A 24,747-nucleotide genomic window follows, 5' to 3' on the forward strand; every position below is an offset into this window, starting at 1 on the left:
TGTTTTAACTAATTGCACCTCGGGCTAATGGGATACATTTCAACTGGAGGCTGACAGTGAAGTTAGGAGACTGCTGCTATAACAGAGATAAACATAAACATGGTAGCAATGAGGATACAGATAAGGATTATGAAAATTATTAATGGATGTTGCCCAGGTTTCCAACAATGATTTTTTGATGCAATGCAGGAGGAGGAATAAATTTGTGTGCAGAAAATGAGCTCAGCATGTTGCGTACAGATAATATTGGTGTGACTTGTTTTAGGAAAATGATTATGATCTGTTTTTTAAAAATCTAAATTGAAGTCTTTATAAATGATCAATGAGTTTTTTTAAACTACCATTCTTGTCCTGGACTGTCAACTCACACACTTCTTTTTCATGATAGAATAAGCCTCTTACATAGCTTTTGATATTGTTTTCTGTTAGGCACAGATAAATCTATTCTAAAACTTTGCCTATTTTTTTAGATGTGTTCAAATAGTCTTTCCCTGGTAAGAGTCAAGCATCTTTTTTTTTTTTTTTTTAGTTTTTAAATTTAAATTCAATTAGCCTAGGTATAGTACATCATTGGTTTTTGATATAATGTTCAATGTCCTTTTTAAAAATAAGAAATGACTGGAGCAAAAGGCAGAGGCTTTAACCCACTGAGACTGGGGCGTCTGGGTAGCTCAGTGGGTTAAAGCTTCTGACTTCGGCTCAGGTCATGATCCCAGGGTCCTGGGATTGAGCCCTACATTGGGCTCTCTGCACAGCAGGGCGCCTGCTCCCCCGCCCCCCTGCCTGCCTCTCTGCCTACTTGTGATCTCTGTCAAATAAATAAATAAATAAAATTTAAACAGATTTTCTAAGACATTCTTCCCCCAACCTGTGTTTTTTCCTTAATTCTTTGCACGATTGCTCCTCACTTTAAAACCCTACCCGAAGTTTATTTCCCCCTATTCCTTAAAGCATCAATAACTATCATTCAATAGTGTAGTTAGTTGGCTCTAACTAGATATGCTAAGTATTGTTAAGCAACTGAAAGCTGGGTCTTCTTTATAATTTTGAACTCTCACATTAAAGAATACGTACATCAATCAAAGTTACAAAGTAGCCCATACTTCATATTACTCTCAATATTTAGGTTGTTGAAGAACATATTTGTTTTTACCTTTAGAAATTATTGATGATTCTTTGTGATAGGTAGGTTTTTAATGTCATCCTACAAATAAAATGTATATGGTTTCTTACCTTTGTGGAGGAGGGACACTGGGTGACCATGATCTAGTCCTTCCTATAACATCTACTCGGTGAGGAGACCCTGATGGTGAACAATGGTTTGATGACATTACTTGTTCTGGCACTGATAATGTAGAGCTTTGAAGATCTCGACCATTGTGTCGATAATCTAAAGGAGCAAAGATTAAGAGTACAATTAGCTACCCACTAAGTCCTTTTGCATTTTGTACATTCGTGAAACAACTAAATGTTAGTGAAGTTGAAAGCCTCTGAATATATTAAATGTAAAGCATAAGGAATAAAACTGAATACCATCATATTTTGTAAACATTTAAATTAAAAATAAATGACAAATTTTTAGATAGCTACTATGTTCAAGGCACTGTACTAGTTAGGCTAAAACCTGTGTATACAGTTAGTTATCTTTACTAAAAGAGGCAAGTTTATTCCAAAAACATTTTCATCCCTTCAATAAACTAAAAGAGCTTTTAATTACTTTACAACAATTATAAATATTCAAAATTATTAACTTCACAAAAATTCCTAAAAGTCTATGGTTATTTCTCTAAGAGAGAAACAATATTAGAAAGTATCCCGAATACCATCTGAAGTACCAATGTACACTGTTTTTCTTGTAGTGATCAACAGGGCTGAGATACAATAGATGCCTGAGACTAAAAACACGACAGTTTGGAGGAGGAAAACATCTCAATGATTTGACACACTTAGAAAAATGTATTAGAAGTAACAGAACTCAAAGGAATGTTAGAAAGCAATAGATTTTTTTTTAAAGAAGGCAATAGATATTTGACTGATGGAGAGAATAGTAGAAAGAACTCAAAGTTGGTAGAAAAACCACAATTCAGTGTGGGGCAGCAGTAGGGAAATAAACAGTAAAAGTAAGTTTGGCCCAAGTTGTATATGTCTAAAACATCATAAGGCTTGTGATGGGAAAAAGCTGAACATTTCTGGGCAGGAAGTGATATTATCCCCACTACCATTATCTTCATCCTGATCACCATGGCTGCTATTGACTTGTACTATGTGCCAGGAACTCTGCAAGGGACTGTACAAAGTGGGGTGCTACAACACTTGCTTCAGAAATAAGTCAGAAAAAGTACTGGCTCATATGTGATTTTTTTGCAACACGTTCCCATTTTGCAGTATTATCTGAAATTACGTTCCCAAGGAATACAGCAAGAAAAAGATCTGGGTGCACATGAATGATTGAAGGAGTGGTCTCAAGAGAAAGGAATTAGCAGAACAGGGCATGGGAAGACACTAAGTAAGAATGTGAGATCAGCTTGATTCCACTGGAGGCTCTGGAATGTCAACTGTACCAGGGCTCTGACTTTCAAGCAAGGGTTCTGGACTTTTGTACTTCAAGGTTAGCCAGTCATGACTGAAGACGCCCAGTGGGAAGGGAGTAGGATTATTTTCCATTTGTCTAAGGCCGATTCTCTGGAAAATGGGGCAGCTGTTAGTTGTGAGCCGCCAACATTCATGGAGATGGGTAAACCAGCTGAACTAAAGAGGATATGGCTAGAGCACCAACAGTGTCCACCCCGTCTACCAACAATAGCAGCTGAAAGCAAAGTACATTAATGCAGCTGGATGCAGAAAGCTAGAGAAATACAGAATTACATATGATGCTCATCGCTCCCATGTTCTTCCTTTTGGCTCACTTTTGTAAAAAAAACAAAAAAACAAAAAAACAAACAAAAAAAACCCCTCCATCTTAGAAGTATTGCTTGCTTGGGTTCTTCCTGGTTTTATGAATATTTCCTTTGACACTATAACTTTGCAGACTTATCCTCCTTTCCATCTAGACATACTCCTTCCACCAAGATACCTTCACCTTATTTTTAAATTCCATAGTTAACACTTTTTATTGCTTAAAAGTTAACATGACTTTTAAAATTGTGCTTGTACTTTCATTTTTAGTGTTTTAATTACAAAGTTACATGACTTTTGAATGGTCTGATCTAACCTGTTTTCCCAGATGCCCTGTTGTTTTTAGTACATGACTTTGCAGAGCACAAGGTTTTTTTCAGGAATCTATAAATGATGTGAAAGAACCAACTCTGTAATTCTGCAAAGATTATCCCCATTTTGGAGCATCTGGGTGGTTCAGTCTGTTAAGCATCTGCCTTCTGCTCAGATCATGATCCCAGGGTCCTGGGACTGAGTCCCACATCAGGCTCCCTGCTCAGTAGGGACCCTGCTTCTCCCTCTGCCTGCTACTCCCCCTGCTTGTGTTCTCTCTCTCTCTCTCTGACAAATAACTAAAATCTTAAAAAAATATATTATCCCCATTTTATATTTCAGGAAACTGAGATTTACATTAGGAAATTTAATGAGAAATTTAAATTAAGTGTCAAGTATAGGGCCTGGAATTTAAAGCAAATTCTATCTCCCTCCTGATGCTCTCACTGTGCTCTAAGACTACACTGATCTTTCATGATCAAAATAATAATTAAGGAAGATGAAGCTGACAGCAGGATACAATTCGACCAAAAGGTTAGAGAGATTGAGGCAAGATTGATTGCTCCTACAAAACATAGAACAGATTGTCCAACAGAACTCTCTAGAATGATTAAAAATGTTCTCTATCAGCACTGTCCAATATGGTAGCCACTAGACACACATGATGACTGAGCCCCTGAAATCTGGCTCGTGTTCAGGATGAACTGAATTTTTAAGGTATTTATTTTAAATCAATTTAAATATAAATAACCACAGATAGCTAGTGGTACAATGTTGGAGTATGATAACTGATAGTGGGCACAGACTACATGGGGAAAAAATCAATACGATCATTCATTCAACAAGTATTTATGACTATATGAGCATGTTATTCTATGAGCTACAGTGAGCAAAACAAAAAGCTTTGCCCTTGCGGACCTTAAATTCCAGGTGGAATGATGGAAACAACAAAAATCCCAATAAAAAATTATATGATATGTTCCAAGGCGACTAAGTGTTAAACGGGAACACAATACAGAGAAAAGGGAAACCAGAATGTCAGAATAGGGAAGCATTTTGCAATTTCATGTAAGGGGGTCAGGCAAAGACAGGACTCACTGAGAAGCTGGCATTTCGGAAAGACTTGAAAGAAGTCAGATGCTTTGCTCTATGGATAGAGAGAGAGGAGGGTTGTAAGACAAGTGCGAAGACCCCAAGATAGGAGTCAGTCTGACATGTTCCTAATAGCAGGGAGAAGAGGGTGCTAGGAATGGAGAAATGGAAGAGATCAGAGACACATGGAGGAAGGAGGAAAATCACGTGGAGCCTTGTGTTGCCTTGTCAAGATGTTTGGCACTTGATCTGAGTGATTTTTAGCTCATTAGAGGATTTTGAGCAGAAACTAAATATGACCTATCTTCTTTAAACAGGATCACTTCAGTTGCCATGCTGAGAATAGACTGAAAGAAGAAAGGTAGTATGTCAGGCAAGAGATGAACCAGGATGACAGCTACGGAGACATGGAAAATAATCAGAATCTGGGCATATTCTGAAGGTAGAGTCACTGGGACAATTTTGACCAAGATCTGATGTTGGACATAAGAGAAAGAGAAGGACAAGAACAAATTTAAAATTTTAATCCAGTGAAAGAATGGAGTTGTCATTAAATAACTTCAGGTTTGGTGGAAAAGATCAGGAGTTCAGTTTTAGACATGTTTAGCTGAAGATATCTGCTACATTTCCAAGCACAGATGTCTAGTGGGCAGTAGGAAATAAAAAAATTAGATACAAATAAGTGGTTTTGACTGGACATGTGTGAAGTTTAGCATACAGATGCTATTTGAAGGATGGGACTTTGAGATGTGATCACTAGAGTAGTCAATGTAGACAGCAAATCTCCAACAATGGAGTCTGGGGACGTTCTAATATGAACCAACAACAATTTGTAATCAGATACAAGAGCAAGAAAAGGGAAGAAATAAATGACTCTTAACATGTGATTAGCCCACCAGGAAGTTAAAAGTATACTACAAATTGGTGCCTGGGTGGCTCAGTTAGTTAAGCATCTGCCTTCAGCTCAGGTCATGATCCCAGGGTCCTGGGAAGGAGCCCTGCATCGAGCTCCCTGCTGAGTGGGAGGCCTGCTTTTCTCTCTCTTTCTGCCCCTCCTCCTGCTTGTATGGGCATAGGGGCATAAGCTCTCTCTGTCAAATGTTAAATGTCAGATCTTTGGGGTAAAAAAAAAGTGTACTATACAGAGAGAAATTTAGAAAGTTTACCAGTTTGGAAAGGAGGAGATAATAGTATTCTCAGCCTCATAGGCAAATAGTTATACATTCAGAAAAGAATCTTGGAAAAGGCATTAGGACTGTCAATAAAGTTTTGAGTAGCATTTATAAAAAGAGCATTGCTGAAATCCAAGGTAAGGGAATATATATAGAAAAAAGAGATATGACTATGGAATTTAAAGGAGACTACTGAGAAAAGGAGGAAGAGTTACTACAAGAAGAAAACTCAAATAATGCACTCTCATGAAAACTAAAAAGAAACAGAGTTTTAAGAAAATATTCATTATTAATAATATAAAGAGCTACTCAGTAGTGATAAAAAATGAGTATTGGGGTTAGGTAATTAACTTAGGAAATCAGAATATTATATGTGACATTTAAGAGCTAATTATTAAAACATCACTCTACCTTCCCAATGGAAAATAAATTATTTACATGTGTTTGTATATTGCTTCATGTCCGAGTAGAAAATAATACTAACATTCTAAGTGGCTACAAACTTATATCTTTATATATATATGTGTGTGTGTGTGTATATATATATATATATATATATATATATATATTCCATTTATTTGCTTTGTGGGGTGAGTCAACTGGTTCAAAGAAGAGTTAGTTACAACCATTCTCCTTTCCCTACTCAGTATACCACTGAGGCACAAAAATCCAAGCCAGCAGTTGTTTCCCTGAGAACCCTAAATTTCAATATCAATCAAAGTTTCTATTTACTTTGAAGAATAATATTAGCAATGCAAATATAAAAAATCACCTCTGACTTGAATTAGTCAGAATAAACAAAGTAAGGAAGCACATGGGAAATATTACCTCTGGCGTAGTTAATTTTCAAGACATCTGCCTTGCAAACTTGGAAAAATTAAGTAAAGCAGCTGAAACTGTTCATTATTGAGAAAAGGCTGATAGTTCAGGTTAAAAGGGTTTTGAATGGTTGTAACAGATACTTTGAATTTGACAGACACGTAATGTGCATTTGGAAATGAATCCTTTCATATGGAGAACAAAGTACTAACAGATTTGCTGGTGTCTAGACTTAGACTAGTTGTTTAAAATGCTAGTTAACATGGGGGTAAGAAGGTAGTGTGTGTATGAATGTATGCAATTCACATTCAAAATGCCTCAGGAACAATTTCATAAAGAATGTAGGTTTGGTTCAGCTGACGGTCAAATTACTTGATAAACTATTGATTGAGGTATTTAGTCTCTATAGATACTACTATTAGTGATGGAGTTTAAAACAAAAAGGACATTAAAAAAAATTTGATCAGAATTAACGTTTAAGTCTTAGTTATCGTGTTACTTATGTAAATGTAATTTACTACAGTTATGAGCCCACAAAAAGATAACATCTCAGAAATCACAATCATGGGAGATAGGGAGAGGGTGGTGGGGTTATGGAAACTGGGCAGGGTATGTGCTATGGTGAGTGTTGTGAAGTGTGTAAACCTGGCGATTCACAGACCTGTGCACCTGGGGCTAATTGTTTATAAAAAAGTTATATATATATATATAAAAAAAAAGAACCCATACATTTCCCTTGTTCCCCAACTGAATGTGAACTCTTCTAAAGTAGAGAGACGGTTTACACAACGAGCTCAATAAACATTGGTTAAAAAAAAAAAAAAAAGAAACCACAATCATAATCCTGATTTTCATGTTGATAAAAAGAATATGGAAAAAAAAAAAGAAAATACAGTGATGCTTCAAATTTCTAACAGTAACAGATTTCAAGGATTTGAAATCATCTTCTTTTTTTTTTTTTATTTTCATCATCAGGTAAATTTCCAACCATAAATCAGGCAATATTTTAAAACTACAATACCATAACTTGAAAATAAAGCTGCAACTGATATATAATCAACATGACAACAATGAAAAAATTTCAGAAAGCACAAATATTTGACATATTTGGGTATGTTGGTGATGTCAAAAAGATTTTTTTTTTTTTTTTAACTTTTTATTTTTTATAAACATATATTTTTATCCCCAGGGGTACAGGTCTGTGAATCACGCTATTATGCAGTATAAAGAAGTTCCAATTATATAATAACTTCAAATTTATGGTGAACTCCTTATTATTTAGTAGTTTAAAAATAAAAAGTTTGGAAGGATTCACTTAACTGACAAATTTCAGTAAGAATATTCAGTTTAACAATTGATACAAGAGTTCTAGCAACTGGAGTTATTCAAGGGGTTAAATTGCCATGAGGTTGTTTCTTGGTGAGGGGGGTGTGGATAAAGAGGCAAGTTCTTTCTTATTTTGCTTATTATTTAATCTGTTTATTGGTAGATAGTGATGAATAACCCTTCCTTTTTATTACTATAAAATAATTCTGAAATTCTTACCTGATACTATACCAATTCCATCATCACAGTCATAGTCAGAAACTTCACTATCACTTATTCTTTTTGACCCTATGAAGCAAACAATAGCAATAATTAAAGTTGCTGATTAATAAGGAAAAAGAAACCTCCTCACCAACCTGAAAACAGATGAAAGAATTTTGAATGAAACACTTGAGACTAAAAACTAGAGAAGGAAATTCATTATGAGCTCACACTTACTTTCATACATATTTTATAATGTGAAGATAGCATTCTTAAAATAGATTCTTAAAATGTGTAAAATAAATTTCCTAAATGCCCTAAAGCTTGAAATAATATCAAATACTGAATAAAAAAAAATAATACTCAATGATATATGTATGTGATTTGATGCTGATTGATAAAATCCACTGAACAAAAAGTTAAGTTTAAAATAGCTAGGTTAAGTCAGTCCCAGATGCTTTTACACAAGGGCACTGAAGTCTATATAAATTTCAAAGCAAACAATATGTTATTTCAAGAACATTCATGTGCCTTTTCTAATATGCATGACTAATAAATTAAATGTGCTCAATTCTTCATTTTTCACACTCATGGAAAAGAAGTATAATTTAAGACATCTTAAACAATATTCTTTTAGTGTTGTTTAGCTGTTCCTCCATTGCTTTGAAAAGAAAATGAGAAATAAACCATCCATAAACTTATTAATATATCTAAATTGTGTACTGATTACACACAGTCACATTTTCTAAGATAGAGCCTAAAACAGAGCAGTAATAATTAACATAATTAAAGATCTCTATTACAAAATTTTAAAATGTTAATCATGCTATGGCAAAAATAGCACTGAATTGATGGCTAAAGGAGATTGTCTTCACACTTAATTATGAAATATATCACATATATAAGTAAGCATGCTATTTGTTTTTTAATATGTTTTTTTCTCCCATATGTGTCTCAAAAATAGGCACATCTTACACAATAGAATCCCTTATTACAGTATTTTTTCCTTCTTTACAATCAGAAAATGCCTAATAAATGAAAACAGTGTTATTTCAAGAAATGACTACTTTTGTCTACTTAGACCATACATTATTCATTAAATAGACCAAATTCAGTTATCACACAGTAAATGCTTTCCTGTAATGTATATAAAACACTGAGAGCTTACGTTTTATAAGGTGTCTAAAGTAGCAATAATTAAACGTTCTAGAAATGTCCTCCAATATTTCCAACTTCTTCTTAGAAATACTCTGTACATTTTGTTTGTTTGTTTGTTTGTTTTTACCCCTGCGCTCTTGAGAAAGGGAAGAGTCTGTTGCCAGGAACTTTTATTTTCTTCCTTTTAATGGTTACATAAATGACATGGATCTGTTTTGTTCATATGGTCTCACTGAATGGGTTCGCTGCTATTTTCCTTCCAAAGCCTTATATCTTAAAACTTTAAACTCAATCGAATCATAGGCTCTTACAGCCCCAACCAATAGGAAACCACAATTACCACACAATAGCCCAAAAGACTGAGCACGAAAGGATTTACAGAATTAGTGTATACATTATAAATGGATTTGGGGAAAAAAGGGGATACCACAGATGAAGCTATTGAGGAGAGGCATAATAAGCTATTCAGCTTATAACAAGATTTCACCTTGTAAATGTAAATGCTCAAGGATGGGGTAATGATAGCTTAATGTGCCAGATATACTACAGCATAAAGATTACAAGCTTTTGGTATTGGTCAAGAATCAGATCTGCCTCTGGTGCAAGATAAGAATGACACCAGCAAAAAATGAAGTTCATTTTATTAGCCTTTGTGAGTGGCCTTGCGTGGGTTTGTGCATAGAGTTGGGGGATAGTTGCATATATGTGATTTGCAATTGTTGCTTCCTTCCAAATCTCATTATGTTCCTGATGGAAGTCAATCTATTTTGCTAGTAATTCTAGAGGTTAAATATACTGCAATTATGTTATCTCTACTTGAATCTTGTCATTTAACATTCTGATGAATTCAAGTACTTAAGTTTAATGTCATTGAATGTATCAATCTTTTTTAGAAGTAGTGTTTTCAGTGTCTTGTTTAAGAAATTGTGCCTAAGCTTATGAATGGACATTCTCATATTTTTTTCTAAAATTTAAAAAATCCCGTTTTTAACATTTACATCCTGGCCTATTTTGAAGTGAGTTTTATGTATGGTATGAGATAAGGATGCAACTTTGCTTTTTCCACACGTATAACACATATTTCGGCATTATTTAATAATTCCACCTTCCCCCAATGATCTGTGATGTCACCTTGATTATAAATAAATGTATCCTATTTGCTAGGATCTACTTGGTTCTCTATTTGTTTCCCCCTTTTATCCAAAAACCAATAACTCACTCTCTTTGTTATTATATTGTTATATATCAAAAAGCAAATCCATCATAACGCGAACATTTTCTCTTCCATATAAAATTTTAGGTTCAGGTTATGAAATTGCACAAAACATCCTATTGGAATTTTGATATGAACTGCAATGAGTCAATACATCAATTTAGGGAGCCTTGGTGTGTATTACAGCATTGTTTTTATTTTATTTATTTATTTATTTATTTATTTTATTTATTTATTTGACAGAAAGATCTCAAGTACATGGAGAGGCAGGCAGAGAGAGAGAGAGAGAGAGAGAGAGAGAGGAGGAAGCAGGCTTCCCAGTGCAGGGCTCGATCCCAGGACCCTGGGACCATGACCTGAGCCAAAGGCAGAGGTTTTTCCCTACATTCCTTTTTACATCCCAATTTTAAGTGGGATTTTTCTAGTATTTTACCATTAAAAATGATACCTGCTGGTGTTACATTTTATCTGGTTGAGGAAGATCTCTTAAATTCAGTGATATTTCATTAAAGATTTTTACACTTTTATTGACAAGTGATTCTGACCTTTAAAATTTTCCTTTCACTAACCTTTTGATTTAGGATCAAGGCTATACCAGCACAGTAAAAACTTGAGAATTAGTCTGTTTTTATTCTCTGGTTAAATTTGTGTAGGACTGTAAAAAAAAAAAAAAAATCCGTTGTTTGAAATTTTGATGGAGCTCATCTATAAAACTACCTTGATCTGGTGTTTCTTTCATGGGAATATTTTAAATTACTAATATTTATTTTCAGTAGCTATAGAACGACCTATTGATTCAAGGTTTAATAAGTTATATTTTTCACAGGAACTCGTTCACTTTGTTCAAGTTTTCAGTGTTTGTTACAATGTTCATCATTTTATCATATTATCTATTTATTTTCTGATGTAACTTTATATATTTTCATTTGAATCCTGTACTATCTTTTTATCCTGCTGATAAATTTCACTACAGGTTTATTTTGCCATTCATTTCAAAGGATTAACTTTTAGGCTCCATAATCTTATCAGCTAGAAATTTGTTTCTTTATTGATTTCTGCTCTTATAGTTATGATCTCTTTCTTTCTACTTTAAATTTATTTCTTTTTCCTAAACTTTCAAATTAGATGAAAATGTCAAAATTTCCAGCCTTCTATCCTGTACTAACATAAGCATTTGTCCTCTGAGAACTTCTCTGAATTACTCAAATATTTATATGCAGTATATTATTTAAAGTTCAGGTCTAAGTATTTTCTTCTTGGGTCTATAAGATACTTACTATACATCATTAAATCGAAGACACCATTGTCTGAATAATGCATGATAATTGCAAAGAGAATAAATCTTGGAAGAAAATGTTCATTAGAGTAAAAGTGCCTATTTTTAGAAATTTTAAAATATATGGGTATGATTTTTTTAATTGTCATAGTAACACTGGTGTTGAAGGAAATACCCTATATTTGTCAAGTCTTCAAAACTTTGAAATTTGTGAGAAAATGAATTATTAAATAATATATTAAGAATTCTTGCAAGTCTTTCATGGATATAACAGGAATATACATTCATTAACTACTAGATACAGAGTTCTTTCTTTTTTGGACATGAGATTAAACTTGTTAATTGTGTGGTTTAATTCTTTTGTATCTTTCCTGAATTTTTGTTTGCTTGATCAATGATTGAGAGAAAATTATTAATTTTCTTCAACAGTGGTTTGTTCGTTAATTTTTCTTTCTCGTTTACTTTGTGTATATTGGAGTATTTCATTTATACATGCATTTTTTAAATGATTTCAGTAGATGTAGGAGAATAATTTGAAAATGCTAACCCCTATTCATGGTAAAATATCTCAGTTAACTAGTCAGAAGGTAATTTCCTCAAACCAATAAAGCGCATCTATAAAAAAAAAAAGCCTATAGCTCACATCAGACTTACTTATAAATACATAATGTTGTCCCCCTAATACAAAGAATAAGCTAAGGATGCCCACTCCAACCCTTTCAGTTCAACGCTGCACTTGTATTACAGTAAAATTAAGCAAGGAAAATAAATGAATGGCATAGAGATTGGAAAGCAAGTAGTAACATGATCATGTAAATCAAAACTCCTACAGAAGCTTTAAAAAACTAATTAAGACTAATAATTTAGCAAAGATTGCAGAATACATACATAGTCAACATATAAAAATGAACTATATTTTTTAGAGAACAGCAATGAACAACTAGAAATGAAATAAATTTCAAAGCCACTATCACTTACAAGGGCACATGAAATATCTAGGAATACATGTTAACAAAAAATGTGCAAAACATGTACACCTCCAAACCACGGAATACTCACTGCTGTATTAGTTTCCAAGGGCTGCTGAAACAAAGTACCAAACACTGAGTGGCTTCAAACAACAGAAATTTATTGTCTCACAGTTCTGGAGGTTAGAAGTCCAAAATCAGGGGGTCAGCGACGCCATGCTCTCTCTGAAGGCTCCAGGAAAGAATCCTTCCTTGTCTCTTCTTCTAGCTTCTGGTGTTGGCTAGAAGTCCCTGGTGTTCTTTCACTTGTAGATAGGGCCCTCCAGTCCCACGGCTATCTTCTCCCTGAACGTCTTCATTTGGTCTCCCTCTGTTCATGTCTATCTGTACCCAAATTTCCGCTTCATATAAGGACAGCAGTCATATTGGGTTAGGTCTCCTAGTGACCTCAAAAGTGAAAACTTGATAACTTCTGCATTAACTCTATTTACAAATAAGGTCACATCCTTAGGTACTGGGGATTAGGATATATGCCTATGGCAGGACACAATTAAACCACTAACAACGGCTAACAATTTAAAGAAAACTAAACATAAATGGAGAGACTTTTCTACAAGCCAAATGTTATTAAAATAACATTGTCAGGATGCTGAGAGAAAATTAAAGTAATTCTAGAATTTTATATATAGCTAAACTTCATCAGGAATAAAGAATTAAAGACATACTCAGAAAACACAGCTTCTTTCCAGATCTTCATTGAAAGCACTACTAAAATATGTGTACTTTAAAAATAGAGAAATTCATCCCAGAAAAAAAAGGACGAAATGAGAAGAAAAAATGAGCGAAGCAAAGAAAGTGGTAAAAATTCGGGTAAATCTAAATAAATTTTGAATGAACAAAGTGACATTATAATAAATTACTAGTTGGGAGGCAGAGTAAAATTCTGGCAATAATATGTTAAATAGTAGGGGTGATCGTACAAATCAGATTTTACAATATTTATGCAGTTTGGAAAAAAGGTAGAGATGTTAATTAATGTTGCTTTGTTAAGTGTGCAAGGTTGTGATATCAATAGCAACTACTAAAAGAATGGGGATAAAAATTTAAAAATCAGAAAAGACACAATAATGACACTATATTATTATGTTAGAAAAAAGGAGGAAAAACCCATACATTTTTTAAACGTAAACACAGACTATCTGTGCCAACACACAGAAATTGGTAACCGCAGTTGATTCAAGTAAGGAGATCTAGATGTTTGAGAAAATGGAGGGAGTTTTTTGTTTTTGTTTTTTTACTTTTAAATTTATACCATATGAATGTATTACCTAAAAATTTGTAGCAACATTTTACATGATTCATTTGTAGATGAAGAGAATGTATATTCTCTTCGTTGGGGGAATGTTCTATTTATTACAGTACATCAGTTCTGTAGTTCACATTTGTGAGAGATTGTTACGATAATTGTGGTTTTTCAATTTCTCTTTCCAATTCTTCCAATTCTGTTTTTTAAAAAAAGTAGGATATAACCAAGTCTGGGATTTTAGATACCCCTCTAGCTCTTGCTAGATCTCTTTTTTTAGATTTCCCCAGTCCTGTGCCAAGGACATCTGAGATCCATGACAAAGGATCTACAGAACTTCTTCTGTGGGTCACCCATAAAAATTACAGAATGAGGGGATGTTTTGCAAGCATTTTTCCTTCCCCGCCCTTTCTTATGACCTACAGTGACTTTAAAACACCTAGTGATTGAAGTGGCAAAAGCCCTTCAAACCTTCTCACAAGGTCCTCTGTTGCCTCCGGCACGTGACTTTTTCCAGATTTTTCGACCATTCTCTTACAAACCTTCTTATAAGAACTCCCAGCTTCTCCTGAATTTTGCAGTTTAAACTTTATAACAAATATTTATTTCACATCTCTAACAGTTCTTCAGCTCCCTGACTGAAACTTAACCTTTTCTGCCCTTAATCCACCCAAAGTTTCTATACATGGTGCAGGATAGCGATCTAATTTCATCTATGTTCTTTTTTTAATGGATAGTATTTTTCCAGCTCAATTTATTAAATCACTTACTTTTCCTCTCTGGATCTGACATATTACCTCAGATCCTTATAAAATACTGTCTCATGTAAGAAAGTCTGCTTCTGGGCTCTCAATCGTATTCCACTGATTGATTTACTCTCATGCTAGTGGCATACTACGTCAACCACAGCAAATGTTGAGACTGAGAAAGTTCCTCCTCCCTGCTCTCACAAGAATCCTTCTAGCTACTTTTGGCCATTTAGTTGTCTATAGACTTAGAATTTACTCATCAGTTTCCATGAAGATATCTGATAGGATTAGAACTGAATTAAATATATATGTCAAATAGAGGAAATTAATAATGATGTCTTCTTATCAATGGTTATGGGAATATATCCATTTATTTATGTATTTTTTAACGTTTCTTAATAAAACTTTATAAATATTTTCCTATAGTTTTTTTATATAACTTTTGTTAGATTTATTCCTATGTATCTGATATTCTGTTACGATTGTAAAGTATGTCTGTTTGTACTGGTGTGTAGCAATGCAACCGACCTTTATAGATTATTCTTATATCCAGACATCTTGGTAAACCATAATTTGTATATTCTTTTCAGAGTTGAGGAAAACAATTACATTATTTATACACAATGATAGTTTTATTTCTCCCTTTGATTCCTTATTATTTCTAAATTCTTCTTTTCTTATTGCACTAGAATCTCCATTACAATCACATTCTTTTTTTTTTTTAATTTTTATTTTTTATAAACATATATTTTTATCCCCAGGGGTACAGGTCTGTGAATCACCAGGTTTACACACTTCACAGCACTCACCAAAGCACATACCCTCCCCAATGTCCATAATCCCACCCCCTTCTCCCAAACCCCCTCCCCCCAGCAACCCTCAGTTTGTTTTGTGAGATTAAGAGTCACTTATGGTTTGTCTCCCTCCCAATCCCATCTTGTTTCATTGATTCTTCTCCTACCCACTTAAGCCCCCATGTTGCATCACCACTTCCTCATATCAGGGAGATCATATGATAGTTGTCTTTCTCTGCTTGACTTATTTCGCTAAGCATGATACGCTCTAGTTCCATCCATGTTGTCGCAAATGGCAAGATTTCATTTCTTTTGATGGCTGCATAGTATTCCATTGTGTGTATATACCACATCTTCTTGATCCATTCATCTGTTGATGGACATCTAGGTTCTTTCCATAGTTTGGCTATTGTGGACATTGCTGCTATAAACATTCGGGTGCACGTGCCCCTTTGGATCACTACGTTTGTATCTTTAGGGTAAATACCCAATAGTGCAATTGCTGGGTCATAGGGCAGTTCTATTTTCAACATTTTGAGGAACCTCCATGCTGTTTTCCAGAGAGGTTGCACCAGCTTGCATTCCCACCAACATTGTAGGAGGGTTCCCCTTTCTCCGCATCCTCGCCAGCATCCAATCACATTCTTGTCCAAGTTTTTTTAATGAATAATTCTATCATTGGCCATTTGAGATTATATTTCCTGTAACTTTTTTTTAGTAGACATTGTATCAGACTGAAGAAGTTTCTTTCTAATTCATAATTTGCTAACAGATATTATGAATTTCTGTTGAATGTTATAAAATTTTTAATTCATTACGTAGAAATAAACATATTTTTTCTCCTTTGATCTGTAAATGTCTAAAATTACATTTATAGAATTTTATAAAATTACTGGATTTGATTTGCTGTTTTATGTAGCTTTTCCAGTCATTTATATTTAAGAGTAAAACAGGGCTATAAATTTCCTTTTTTGGAATGGATTTGTAGATTTTGGGTATTAAAGTTTTGTTTTCCGGGGCTCTTGGGTGGCTCAGAGGGTTAAAGCCTCTGCCTTCGGCTTGGGTCATGGTCCCAGGGTCCTGGGGTAGAGCCCCGCAGCAGGCTCTCCGCTCAGTGGGGAGCCTGCCTCCTCCTCTCTCTCTGCCTGCCTCTCTGCCTACTTGTGATCTCTGTCTGTCAAATAAATAAATAAATGTTTTAAAAAAATAAAATAAAATAAAAGTTTTGTTCTCCTTGTAAATATTCTTACTTTGTGTACATTATGCAAGAGTTTTATTAAGTTGAAATAATATGTTAAGGTTAAATATGAACTACTTGAAAAGTATGTCTGAGTCTAGGGTTTTCTCTGTAAATCAAAGATTTATTTCAACTTTTAACATATTAATATTTGTAGTTGCAGGAATTCAGTTAGTTATTTTCTTCTGTTAGTTCCATTTAATTCACTAATTTGCATTTCTTAAAATTGTATATGAATGGAATAATACTAGTATTCTTTTGTCTCTCTTCTTCCACTCAGTATAATTATTCTGAGAATTGTCCATGTTGTCAATATATATCAATAGTTCATTCTTTTTTGCTAAATAATACTCTCTATTATGGCTGTACCACAGTTTATCTATTACCCAGGTAAAGGACATCTGGGTTATCTGATTATTACAAATGAAGTTACAGCGAACAATCATATATAAGTTGTTGTACAGGCATATATTTACATTCTTCTTTGGTAAAGACCTAGTAGTGGAATGACTGAATTATATGGTAGGGGTATATTTAACTTCTTAGGAAAACTGCCAAAGTGTTTTCCAAAGAGGCTATTACATTTTACATTCCCACTAAAAATATATGAAAATTTTAGTAAATTCCCATCCTCCCTGATACTTTTTTTTCATAGTTTTTTTCATTTTAACCATTTTAATAAGGGTCTAATGGCATCTCATTTACATTTACCTAAAGATTAATGTTGAATATCTTTTCATTTGTCTATTTTTTTTTACCTCTAAATGTTTGTAGTGGTCTTTCAAATCTTACATCCATTTATTTTATTGTTGTGTTCTCTTATTCATGAGTTTTAACATACACAACTAACGAATCATTGAACACTGTATCAAAAACTAATGATGTAGGGGCGCCTGGGTGGCTCAGTGGGTTAAAGCCTCTGCCTTCGGCTCGGGTCATGGTCCCAGGGTCCTGGGATCGAGCCCCATATCGGGCTCTCTGCTCAGCAGGGAACCTGCTTCCTCCTCTCGCTCTCTCTCTGCCTACCTGTGATCTCTATCTGTCACACAAATAAATAAAAAAATCTTAAAAAAAAAAAACTTCTTAGGACATTAATTTCTTTAAAAAAAAAACTAATGATGTACTATATAGCTAACTGAACATAATAAAAAAGAGAAAATAAATATATATTTCATCTCTGTAAAACAGCCAGTTCTCTTTCTCTATATATTTTGCATACAAATCTTTTATTACATATGTGATTTGTAAGTATTTCTTCTGGCCTATGGCTTGGTTTTTCATTATCTTAACAGTATCCTTTAAAGAAAAAAAAAAGATTTTCTTTTGAGAAAGTCCAATTTAGTCAATGTGTTATTTAATGGCACATGATATTCATGCCCTAAGAAATTTTTGCCTAACCAAAGGTGATAAAAGTTTTTTTCTTAGGAGTTTTATAATTTTATAAATGTATACTTTATAAAAGTTTTATAATTTATAATTATAAATATTTATAATAAAATAATTTATAATTTTAAAATTATAATTTTTAAAAAGTTTTATAGTTTTATAATTTTCTCTTGGGAATTTTATAATTACACACTGATTCATTTTGAGTTAACTTTTGTATGTGGCATAAATAGAAGTCTCTCTCTCTCTCTCTCTCTCTCTCTCTCTCTCTTGCATATGGATATCTATAGGCTCTCAAAGCATTTGTTAAAAAGACTATCCTTACACCACTGAATTGTCTTTTCAGCTTTGTTGAAAATCAGCTATCCATACATGTGTGGGTTTGTATCTGCATTCTATATACTGTTCTTTTAGTGTGTTTGCCTATTTTTAAACATATCTTTTCACTTATTTGAGAGAGAAAAAGAGAGAGAGAGAGAGAGAATGGGATGAACAGAAGAACGAATTTCAAGCAGACTCCACCCTGAGCACGAAGCCTTGACATGGGGCTGGATCTCAAGACACTGAGATCATGACCTGAGCCAAAACCAAGGGTCAGATGCTTAACTGACTGCACAACCCAGGCACTCGTTTGTTTGTCTGTTTTTATCACAATGTCTCAATTACTACAGCTTTATAGTAAGTTCTGAAATCAACTATTGGAAGGCTTCCCACTTTGATCTTTCATCAAAGTTGTTTTTAGCAATTCTGGGTACTAAATATTTTAAGTTCTAGAAGACAGTTTGTCAATTAACTGAATTGAATCTGTAGATCAAGTTGGAGTAAAATTAACATAATATTGATTGTTCTGACCCACAAATGCAGTATTTCTCTTCATTAATTTGTCTTTTAAAATTCATTTTTACAGTGTTCTATAATTTTTAGTTTACACATCCTTTATATTTATCAAATTTACCCCTAAGTATTTCACATTTTGACACATTTAAATGGCATTATATTACAAAATTTCAATTTCCAATTGTTCATTGCAGTTACACATAAATACAATTGTATCCAACAATCTCATAAACTTACTTCTTAATTTTAATAGCTTTTGTGTAGATTCCATCTGACTTTTTATATAGATGAAAATATCCCCAGCCAGAAAACTATTAATCTAATCTCTGCTCTGGAGATTTGCCTTTCCTGTACGTTATATTATTGGAATCATACAACATGTGGCCTTTCATATCTGGCACCTTTTATTTAGCATAATTTTTATGTTAAACCATGTGGTGGCATGTATTAATTCTCTGCTATGTATAGCAATCCACTGTAAAGACAGCACATTTTATTTATCTATTTACCAACTGATGGATATTTGAACTATTTCCACTTTTTGCCATTATAAATAGTGCTGGTATAAACATTCATGTACAAGTCTTTGAGTGGACATTCATTTTCATCTCACTTGGGTGTACATCTAAGAGTGAGTCGCTGTGTCATATAGTAAATTTATTTTAACAAACCACCAAACTGTTTTCCAAAGGGCTACACTATTCCACATTTTCATCAGCAAATGTATGAGGATTCCATTTTCTCAAAATCCTTACCAAAGATTGTTATTATTTGCCTGTTTTATTGCACTCATTTTAGTAAATGTAGAGTGGTATCTCATTATTATAACTTGCACTTCACTAATAACTAATGATACTGAGAATATTTTCATTCTCTTATTTGTGAACCATATATCTTCAATGAAATGACTATTCAAATATTTTGCCTTTTGATTGCATTATTTTTCTTCTCATTATTGACTTTTAAGATTTCTTAATGTATTCTGGATGCAAGTCCCTTTTTCAAATACATGCTTTGCAAATATTTTGTCCAGGTCTATGGTTTGTCTTTTACCTGCTTAATAGTGTCTTTAAATGACAAACATTTTAAATTTTTCTGAAGTCCAATTTATCACTTCAGTCTTTTATTGATAATGCTTTTGCATTTCTCTTGAAACTTCTGCCTAACCCAAGGTAATAATGATTTTCTCCTATAATTTCTTCTAAGATTTTGATAATTTTAGCTCTTACAGTTAAGTTTATGATCCATTTTAAGTTAGGTTTTGTGGCTGGTGTGAGATAGAGTCTAAGTTAATCTTTTTGCATGTAATTATTCAATTGTTCAAGTATTAATAGCCAAGAAACAATTTTCCCCAACTGAACTGTCATTGCACCTGTGTTGTAAATCCACTGACCAGAAATATAAGGGTTTATTTTTGAGTTCTGACTTAGGTTCCATTATACCAGTACCCCAATGTTGTGATTACCATAGGTTTGTATCAAGTTTAAAATCAGAAAGTCTTCTAAATTTGTTCCATTTTGGCTATTCTGGATCTTGTGTGCTTCTAGATAAATTTTAAGATCATTTTATTAATTACAGCAAACAATATTGTTTAGATTTTGTTAGGGATTGTACTGAATCTGTAGACAAATTTGGAGGAGGACTGCCATCTTAATAATATTGAGTCTTCCAACCCATTAATTTGGAATATCTCTTCATTTACTTAGAAGTCACTTTAATTTTCTTCAGCAATATTTTCTGATTTATTTAGTATTCAAGTTTATACTTATTTTATGAAATTTATTCATAAGTATTTTTAAAATTTTAATACTTTTGCAATGTTAGTGACTAGTATGTAACATATAATTGATTTTGCATATTTATTTACCTTGAAACCTAGCCAACATTGTTTATTAGTTCTAGTAGTTTTTGTTGAGTTTTTAGAATTTTCTACATGTAGAAGAATCATGTCTGTGAATAAAGATAGTTTTACTTCTTTCTTTCCTTTTTGAATGACTTTTATTTATTTTCCTTGCCCGACTGCCCTAACTAGAATCTCTAGTGCACCACTGAATAAAAATAGTAAGAGCAAATATACTTGCGTAGTACCCAGGTAAGCAGAAAGAATTCAGTCTTCTATAATTAAAAATGATGTCGGCAGTAGGTTTTTTAACCTCTTCATCAGGTTGAGAAGTTCCCTTCTATTCCTACTTCGTTGATAGTTTTTGTTGTAAAGGGGTGTTGGTTATTGACATAGCTTATCTCCATCTCATTACATGATCACGTGATTTTATCTTTTTATCTATTACTATGTTGAACTACAATTAATTGATTTTAATTATTAAACAAAAACTGCATTAGAGATAAGTCCCTCTTGGTTACAGTGAATAATCATCTTTATATATTGTTAAATTTGATTTACTAATATTTTGTTCAGGATTTCTGTATTTTTCTGCCTTTGGTATTGGAATAATAATGGTCTCATAGAATGAATTTGAGGGTATTTCCTTCTCTTTTTTTCCCTCAAAGAATGTAAGAAAATTGGTATTTCCTTTTACATATTTGATAGAATTCACCAGTGAAGCTACAAGGTCTAAGCTTTTGTTTTTACTAATTCAGCTTCTTTACGTCATCATAGGTTTACTCAGATTTCTTCTTTTTTCTGGATCAATTTCTGTAATTTGTGGCTTTCTAGAAATTTGTCCACTTCTACTATGTTGTTTAATTTCATGGCATAAAGCTGTTCATTGCATTCCCAAGGGATTCTCCAAAGTATTTCCAAAGTAATCCTTTTAATTTTTTAAATTGGTAGTGATTTCCAAAGCATGACTGGTTTTAGTAATCTGTGTCTTTTTTCTTGGTCAGACTAGTTGTTTATAAAATTTGTCAAGATTTTCAAAGCACTGTAGTTGGATCTTGTTTTTTTTTTTTCTTTTTTTTTTTTAAATCCAGTCTGACAATCTCTCTTCAAATTTTTCTCCATGTAACTTGAAGCTCTATTATTATGTGCTTAAATGTTTAAGATTGATATGTTCTCTTGATCAACTTACCCTTTTAGTATTACAAAATGACCTTCTGAGTCCTTGGTAATACTCTTTGCTCTATAGTCTTACTTATCTCATATTTATATAAGCACTTCATATTTCTTTAAATTCACATTAGTAGGATATATCTTCTCCATCCTTTGAAATTAAAACTCTGTGTTTTTTTTTGTTTTGTTTTGTTTTGTTTTTAAAGATTTTATTTATTTATTTATTTGACAGAGAGAAATGACAAGTAGGCAGAGAGGCAGGCAGAGAGAGAGAGAGAGAGGAGGAAGCAGGCTCCCTGCTGAGCAGAGAGCCCGATGCGGGACTCGATCCCAGGACCCTGAGATCATGACCTGAGCCGAAGGCAGCGGCTTAACCACTGAGCCACCCAGGCGCCCCTAAAACTCTGTGTTTTTATATTTAAAGTGGGTTTGTTATAGGCAATATATAGCTGGCTTTGGCTTTTAAAAAATCCAATTTGATGATCTCTGATTTTAAATTGCAGTATTTAGACTATTTACATTTAATGTGATTGATTTGGTTAGTTTACATCTATAACTTGCTGTTTATTTTCTATTTGTCCCATCTTTTTTCTTTTTGTTCTTTTGTCCTTTTTCCCATTTTCCTCACTTTCTGTATTCTTTTGGATGAAATGGATACTTTCATGGCTCCATTTTATTTTTTCTATTGGCTTATTAGTTAGTTATAACCCTTTGTTTTGTGGTTTGGGGCTTAGAGCACACATATTTAATTGATTCAATCTACTTTCAATTGATATCACACTTCTCATACAGTATGGTATAAAAATGTTATAATCATACACTTCTATTTTCCTCTCCTAATCTTCATGTTGCTGTTGTCATATATTTTACTTTTACATATGTTGCAAACCTTATACTACATTGCTATTTGTTTTAGCAGCCAATTATATTTAAAGGTATTTAAACAATAACAATAAACCTTACATATTTACCTCTCTAATAATCATTTCTCATGTTCCCTATTCCTTTATATACATCTATATTCTATATTTCCATCTGGTATCATATACCTGAGGGATTTCCTTTAGTATTTGTTGTAGTGCATCTCTTCTGGTGATGAGTTCTTTCAGTAGTTGTATGTTTGAAAAAAAAAATCATTATTTCACCTTCATTTTTAAAAGAAAAACAAATGGGTACGGAGGTCGAGATTGATCTCTTTTTCTCTGAGTACTTGCACTGTTTCCAATGAAAAATCTGCAGTCTTCTTTATTTTATTTCTCAGTTATGTATCAAGTCTGCTGTCTCCAGATGCTGTATGGTTTTTTATTACTGGTTTTAAAAAATTTAATTATGCGGTACCTTCATATATTCTTATTCATATTTCTTGTGTTTAGAGTTCATTGAGCCTCCTGGACATGTGGGTTTATAGTTTTCATCAAATTTGGACAATTTTCAGCCATTATTTCTTCAAATATTTGCCTCTCCTCTCCTGCATGACTTAAATTACTTGTGTATTAAGCAGTTTCAAGTTGTCCATTGCTCACAATGTTATTTTATAGTTCTCTTTTTTATTTGTGCTTTGTTTTGGATAGTCTTTATTGCTGTTTTCCCGAGTTTACTAATTTTTCTCTGCAACGTTTATTGTTGTTAATCTCATTCAGTATATTTTTATTTTAGACATTGCAGTTTTCATTTACAGATGTTTCATTTGGATCCATTTACATCTTTCATGTCTTTACTTAACATTTGGAACATAAGGAGTATATTTCTATAACTGTTTAATATCCTTGTTTACTAATTAGAACATCTGTACCAGTTCTTGTTTAGTTTTGATTCATTTAAATCCTTTTTATGTTGTTTGGTTTTTGTTTTTTTTTTTCTCTTTTGCATGGCTGGTAATATTTTATTAGAGGCCAGCTATTGTGAATTTTCCATTGTTATATGTTAGATATTTCTGTACTTCTATAAGTATTCTTGAGTTTTTGCTACATGCAGTTGTGTTACTTAGAGACATTTTGATCCTTTTAGTTCCTGCTTTTAAGTTTTTTGTTTTTTTTTTTTTTTTTTTTTTAGGTGATACAGTGTCTATCTAGGGCCAAATATTCTTCACTAATGAGGCCAGGACTTCTGCACTCAACTCAATGTCCTTTGAAATCTGATTTTATCCAGTCTCATGGGGGGAAAAAACAGACATTATTCTCAGGCATTATTACTTCTATTCTTTTTTGGGGTGGTCCTTTCTTGAGGCTTGGGTAGATTCTTCTATTCATTAACTGATCAGTACTCAGCTTGAGAGGGACTCTCTGAAGTTCTTTGTAGTTCTCTCCGTTAATAGTTCTCTCCTCTTCAGTAGTCTTTTCTGTAAACTCTAGATACCGTTGTCTCCCCAAACTCTTAGTTCCATCACCTTAGTTGAGGGAGTCCATAGGCTCCATCTGCCTTCTCTTGCCCTATGCTCTGTGCAGGATATTCTTTTAAATTGGCATGCTAAGGCAATTTTAGGATTCAGCTCATTTGTCTTCCTACTCTTAATAATCACTGTACTTAGTTGCCTGATATCCAATGTTATTAAATCAATTGACTTATATATTTGTCCATTTTTGTTGTCTGATGTAGTCCAGTCCCTTCTATTCCATCCTGGTTGTAAGTGGTAGCCTTCCTCAGTAGATTTGAAACTTTAGTGTGCCATTCCTGAAGCTTTTTATAATTATTTCCTAATCCTATTCAAGAAGATAATTTTTAAAAATATAAAAGTTCATTAGACTAAACATATATAAAATATTTTCATATTAAAAGTATTAAAATTAAATTAAGTCCCAATGACCAGTTATAAAATTTCACATTAGTTTAAAATATCTTGACCTACTCTTTGCATGTGTGAATTTAAAATCATAATACATTAGAGTAACAAAAGTAAATCTATTCAGCTTTCCTTAGAAAATATGACAGAATAGCTAAAATGATGGAAACTGCAGCAAACATCATAGTTTTCAATTTATTTTAATTCAACATACTTAGTA

The 24,747-nt window shown here is 33.1% G+C and overlaps 1 protein-coding gene across 49 annotated transcripts in view; it reads right to left on the reverse strand.

The window, feature by feature from the left end:
• The window catches only part of RIMS2 (regulating synaptic membrane exocytosis 2), a 596,172-nt gene that overhangs the window by 225,652 nt on the left and 345,773 nt on the right, over nt 1-24,747 (reverse strand). For all 49 annotated transcript variants that reach the window (XM_082719297.1, XM_082719284.1, XM_082719290.1 and 46 more), the window contains 2 exons: nt 7,836-7,904; nt 1,234-1,390 (listed from right to left, as the gene is read on the reverse strand). In XM_082719297.1, coding sequence (XP_082575423.1) covers nt 1,234-1,390; nt 7,836-7,904 — 226 coding nt within the window. The remainder of the gene's footprint in view (nt 1-1,233; nt 1,391-7,835; nt 7,905-24,747) is intronic.

The sequence above is a fragment of the Mustela nivalis genome (genome assembly GCF_964662115.1).
Source record: "Mustela nivalis genome assembly, chromosome: 2".
Taxonomy (NCBI): Eukaryota; Metazoa; Chordata; class Mammalia; order Carnivora; family Mustelidae; genus Mustela; species Mustela nivalis.